At 45.4% G+C, this 6,369-nt stretch overlaps 1 protein-coding gene across 1 annotated transcript; it reads left to right on the top strand.

Moving 5' to 3' along the window:
• Nucleotides 1–3,958: 3,958 nt before the first annotated feature.
• On the top strand, nucleotides 3,959–4,771 carry LOC149173746 (uncharacterized). The gene has a single exon (XM_089426816.1). The coding sequence runs from the start codon at nucleotides 3,959–3,961 to the stop codon at nucleotides 4,769–4,771; it is 813 nt and encodes a 270-aa protein (XP_089282942.1).
• The last annotated feature ends 1,598 nt before the right edge of the window (nucleotides 4,772–6,369 follow it).

A 6,369-nucleotide genomic window follows, 5' to 3' on the forward strand; every position in this document is an offset into this window, starting at 1 on the left:
AACTCCCCGAGCGAACCCAAGTTCTCCCCATCACCTCTTCCATTAAAGATTCGGCCTGGAAACCTAATGGTATGGACATCGATACCTTTCTGATTGATCCCAAGCATGCAGCGAACATCATGGCCGAGAGCAGTGAACTCAAGCAGATGGATGAAGAGCCTGAAAGCATCGACCTAGGAGACTTGGACATTTTTAGCCTTGAGAAAGCATGCAAGCAGAAACAATTTGATAAGATCCCGGCAAGACAGCTAGAAAGTCTAGAGGTTATCCTCTCCAGAGCACATCAACAACGATCTTTAGGAATTCAACCAGGAAGTCAGTGGGATGGAAAGAACCTGTTCAAGGATACCAAGAAACGAGGGAGAAAGATAGATCTACAAAGAACTATCCTCATCGGGGAAATGTTGGTAGAATCTGGTAGATATTCTAAACTCACAAAGTACTACAGGCCACTCCCCAACCTTGAACCATGAAGCTCACATCATGGAATTTAAGAGGGCTAAACGGCCCTGGGAAATACAGAATGATCAAACACTTGATACAGCAGGAGAAACCTCATATCTTCTTCATGCAAGAAACGAAATGTAATAGTACTTTTCTCAGTACCATTCTTTCAAAAGCATGGCCTGGTAGTCACTCAATGGCGGTGGATGCTATAGGAGCCTCGGGAGGATTAGCAATAGCATGGAATGCACAGGCCATTGTGCTCACAGACTTCCATGCAAACCATCACTTCATTCAAGCCAACTTCCATATCATAGGGACCAATGTGCATGGTCACCTTACCAATGTTTATTTCCCACAAGCTGCTGTGGACAAAACAACAACTCTGGACATGCTCATGCTGCTCAATGCCACTCGGACTCATCCACTCTGGATTACAGGGGGCGACTTCAATATGATCACTAAATTAGAGGAAAAACTAGGAGGCCGAATCAGACTGGACAATGAAAGTGAGTATTTCAAGGAGTTCATTCAAAGCAATTGGCTAATCGATCTGCCCTTCAACAATGGAATCTACACCTAGAATAACAAAAGATCCAGTCCCCATCAGATTGCTTCAAGGCTAGACAGATTTCTGATCTCAGATAATGCTATCCACCTGGGAGGAGACCTCTCAGCCTCAATTTTTCCACTTTCAGGATCGGACCATTGGCCCATTTCGCTTCAATGGCAAAGACTGGGAAACTCCACTCGAAGACCCTTCCACTTTGAATCTTTTTGGTTGACCCATCCAAATTTCAAAGATCTAGTTCAGTATGCATGGAAAAGTTTTCTTCCCCTTGCAGGCTCCAAAATGTTTCAATTCTAGCAAAATCTTAGATTCCTAAAAGCGCAAATCAAATAGTGGAACCACACCACATTTGGAAACATTTTCCAAGCTCAAAGAGCCCTTGCTCAGGAGATGGAGAAACTCCAACAAACCATCATAACAGAAGGAAGGACTGAAGCCCTCATAGAACAGGAAAAGAACCTTCAGACACAGATCACAGAAAGAGAAAAACAAGAGGAAATCCTCTGGAAACAAAAATCCCGAATAAGATGGTTAAAGGAAGGTGAGAGGAATACAAAATTATTTCATTGTACTTCCATCCAGAGGTGAATGCATAATAACATCACCCAAATTCATAATCAGTTAGATACCAATTGGAAGATCATGGGGATATTGAAAAATAACTCCTTAAGCACTTCAAAATAGTCCATCAAGAACCTGACATCAACAGACAACCAGCAATTGACAAGATTCTCCCACACATCCCGAAAGTGATAACAGATGAACACAATCAATTGCTACTTCATCCAGTCTCCTTACAGGAGGTTGAATCAGCTATGAAACAGCTCAAGGAAGGAAAAGCTCCTGGTCCAGATGGCTTCACCTCCACCTTCTTTCACAGATTCTGGGATGTTATCAAAGAGGAGGTATGGCAGGTAGTGGAAGAATCTAGAACACTCCATTGGATGCTACCCTCTCTAAATGCAACATTCATTACTCTCATCCCCAAGGAGGAACACTCTAACACTCTAAACAAATTCAGGCCTATAGCCCTTTGTAATGTCATCTACAAAATCATATCTAAAGTTATAGCTTCCCGATTGAAGCTGCTGCTTCCCCTGCTCATCTTGCCAGAACAATTGGGCTATGTCGAAGGAAGGAAAATCATAGATGGCATCATCCTCACCCATGAGATCATCCACTCTCTCAAGCACCACAAGAAAGCAGGTATGCTTCTAAAAATCGACCTCTCAAAAGCTTTTGACAAGTTGAGTTGGATGTACATTCAAAAAATGTTAACAGCCTTTGGTTTCTCTCATGTTTGGGTACGATGGATCATGAGCTTAATCTCCTCATCTTTCTTCTCCATTCTGGTTAACGGAATTCCTTCCACCCCCTTTCAACCCTCAAGAGGCATCCATCAAGGAGATCCCCTCTCTCCTTTTCTCTTTGTTCTTATGGCTGAAGGGTTGGGTAGGACCATCAAACATGCTCTCCAGGAGCATCAGCTTCGAGGTATATCCCTTCATAATTCCCCTGCCATCACCCACCAGCAATTTGTGGATGATAACATGTTATTTGGGCATCCCTCGGTCCAAGAAGCCTGAAAATTCAAGTCCCTCCTTGACGACTTCTCAGCAGCCTCTGGAGCTAGCATCAACACCATTAAATCCCAAATCTTCTTTTTCCATACTCCTGCCATAACTCAAAACTCCATAGCCCGCATTCTGGGATTCTCTGTCGCCTCTCTCCCCTCCAAGTACCTTGGTGCCCCCTTAACTGACTCTGCTCTTAAGCACTCCTCATGGCAACTGCTCCTAGACAAACTTGAAGCCCGTCTCACTTCTTGGACCTTTAGAGCCCTAAACATGGCAAGTTGACTAATCCTCATCAAGGTTGTACTGCAATCTATGCCTCTTTATCTCTTCTCTATTCTAGCAGCGCCTAAATGGGTACTTCAAAAAAATCAAAGATCTTCAAAGGAATTTTCTATGGGGATCTGCTAGACATAATCGCAAATGGGCATTGGTCAAGTGGGCGACAGTTTGCCTCCCAAAAAACCTTGGGGGAATCAGTCTTCAGGACCCTCAACACAGTAACGCAGTCATGGGAGCAAGAATCTGGTGGAAGTGGCTTTCAGCTCCGCACATGCCCTGGGCGATCCTATGGAAAGCCAAATATGCCAACAACAGATCGAATGAAGACTTGATCAGGCTCACAGATATAGGAAAAGGCTCCCTAATTTGGAATGTGGCTAGATTGCACAGACACATGATCCATCAACACAGCTTTTGGGAAATAAGAGACAGCAACAATGCCTGCTTCTGGATGGATTCATGGCAGCAAAGACCCAAACTCAACAACTTAATCTCACTACCACAAACAGAGGACGAGGAAGCTCATCAATGGAAAATGGTCAACTAGTACTGGATTCCCACCCTCGATCAGGGATATAGACAATGGAAAAAAGCAGAGCACATCATCAGGCACGGTACAGAGATAATGTATAAGGAGTTGGACACAGAGCTAACCAATAGGAGAATCAGATTCTCTGAAGAAAAGGATATCCTACGTTGGGGATACAAACCATGTGAGACTTTCACCACACAAGAGGCGTACAACCTTATGATTAATACTCAGAATAACAAGGACCCTCTCTGGGACAAAGTGTGGTCTCCTAAAATCTGGCCCAAGATCTCCACTTTTCTATGGCTGCTATGTCATAAAAGAATTCTTACTTGGGACAACTTAAGGAAAAAAATTCTATGGCCCCTCAAGATGCCCCAACTGCAAGAAACAGGAGGAAACTATACAACATCTCATGGACTCCTGTTATTTGGCAAACAAACTTTGGGAAAAAACAATCTTCAGATGTCAAAAAGATGGTAGAGTTAAAGAAGACATCACCAAAACCATTCGTCACTGGGCTAAAAATCCGTACAAAAGTCCCCTGCTTAACTCCTTATGGAGAATCGTTCCAGGCCTCCTCATCTGGACAATTTGGAAGGAAAGGAATCGACGTATCTTCAGGAATCAAACACCCCCATAAAGATCATATGGAGCAATCTGTGCAACAACCTTCAGGAAACTCTAGCGCTCCAAACTTGGAGCGATGATGATTTTCCCACCGATCTGCAAGAATGGACCATCTGGAAGAATTGGAACCTCAGGCTCATCCAGACTCAAGAGCATCCCAGTAGATCTATCCCTTCCCACCACTCTTCCAGTAAATGGTGCCCTCCGCCTCCAGGATTCACCCAGTTAAACTTTGATGGCGCTTCTAAAGGCAATCCAGGCCAAGCTGGACATGGAGGAATTTTCAGGGATCACTATGGCAATCCTTTGCTGCTCTTCCTAGGCACATCAGGATGGGACACGAACAACTCGGCTGAACTAGAAGGATTGTGGCAAGGTCTCCACCTTGCTCAACAGCATGGCTACTTTCCCTTAATAATCGAAGGAGACTCACAAATCCTCATCAATATGGCCAATCAAATTATTCAGGGAACTCCAGTACACAAGCTATCCTGTAGCTGGAGACTTGCAGCTTGTTTACAACACATTGAGCATTGGCTTGCAACCAATAGAGCAATCACCTTCAAACACATCAAGAGAAATGGCAACAAAGTGGCCGACCTCTTAGCCAATTTAGGGGTGGCTAGTGATCGAACTCTATACACAGGTTCGCTCGATATTATAAAATATGCCAAACACCAACAGGAATATATCACACTGGTGCAAATTGATGCAGCACCCCTGGATGCGGGTGGCAGATGAGAATTCAATGTGGATACGACGCCGGCCTGGCAGGTGGCCGAGCCACATGGTAGTCCGCGCCTTCCCCTGTGGGAATTTAAGGCAGGCCTCTGCCCCTCGGCCGACAACATTAACTCATTGTGCGGATCGAGACATCCCCTGTAAGCATAAAAATATGGAGCCAAGCCCTCTGCAATCCTCCATTCTGCCTCTCAATTGCTCTTGCCACCCTGCTGCAGCAGAGCCAAGCTCTCGAACCGCAACAGGTAGGCGTTGCAGACTTCTCTGCTACATCGACCTAAGCAATGGTCACCACTTCTCCCAGTCAATTCACTGCACCCTGCAAATTGAGGCCTCGGCCCCTGCCTCTAGCCCTGACTTGATTCCCCCTGTTCTTTACAGTATCACCTCTGTTGCTCTCTCCCTGCTCCCTGCCACTTCGGCTCACTTCTCGCTGCAGCATCCCACTCAGAGAAATATGCGTCGTCGTCATCGCATGAGATGCAGGCGTGGTGGTAGCAGGGGCAAAGCCATCTGCCCCCCTTCACTGCCTCCCTCAGCTTCGACTTCCCCTTCGGCTTCCCCGCCCCCCAGCCCTTCCTCTTCCCGCTTCCATGACAGATATCCGGATACGCGTAGCGGAAGAGGACGAGCTAGCCCCAATGAGGTTCGTTGCACTGACGTAGCCACCCAGCCTACCAATCTTACTGCTACTACCCAGTACGCTCAATTCTGTTTTCTCTGTTCCATGGATAGACCGTTAATCATTTCCATCGTCTCAGTGGACTTTAGGGAGGTAGTTGGCTCATGCATGGATCCAGGCCTCAACCTTGCGAAGAACCAGCTCCCTCTGCCGCACGAAAATGTTCAGCAGGAGCTGAGCTCAAGCCATCCGCAGAAAGCCAAGGACCATCCGTCCACCAGCAGACCAGAGACATCGAGAGGCAATGCCACCAGCAAAGCCAAAGGCATTCAAGTTGAAGACAGAGAGCCGCAGGACAACACGAGTGGCAGGTAAGTAGAGGATACTGATTCAGATGACTATGGGTGTCCGATCGTGGAAGAGAAGCCACCATCCTAAGACACCTAGCAGTTGCATGCCACAGGTCACGTGTCAAGCTCGGTCTTTTGAGTTTTGTTTTTTATCTTTTTACAGTGGTCAATTTTGGCAGTCTTTTTTGAATTTACCATGGCAGTAAATTTTGAGTTCTGGAATTGTAGCCCCTGCGTGGGCAGTACCCATCTTTATCTTGTTCTCGGACTGGTTTCCCCATCTGGGGCAGTCTCGATTTTAAGTCTTCTTGTTTAAAATGGTCATATGGCTAACCTAGACCTGCAGAGGCCGGGGCCTCACTGTACATTATGTTTCCATTAATAGATTTAGTTTTACATAGAAAACAAAAATTAAAGGATCCAAGTTTATGAGTTGTAGCTTAGTGTGAAATTCATGTGAGATGTTTTGTGTGGTTATTATTGGTTTTTATAACCATAATTGTTATAAATGACTCCTCTCACCATCATTGATGAGATTTTCTTGCATAAATTGTTGGATTTATGGTACATGTGTTGTCCTTGATGGAAACCCACATACAGGTCAGTTCAGAAATGATAAAGGGCAA

This window comes from Pinus tabuliformis, chromosome 4_2 (assembly GCF_031772625.1).
Source record: "Pinus tabuliformis cultivar Carrire ecotype Pingquan chromosome 4_2, CPIR1, whole genome shotgun sequence".
NCBI classification, from domain to species: Eukaryota; Viridiplantae; Streptophyta; class Pinopsida; order Pinales; family Pinaceae; genus Pinus; species Pinus tabuliformis.

What these genes read in the sequence shown, in the direction of transcription:
- LOC149173746 (XM_089426816.1), top strand. Translation starts at nt 3,959, where the DNA reads ATGGAGAATCGTTCCAGGCCTCCTCATCTGGACAATTTGGAAGGAAAG.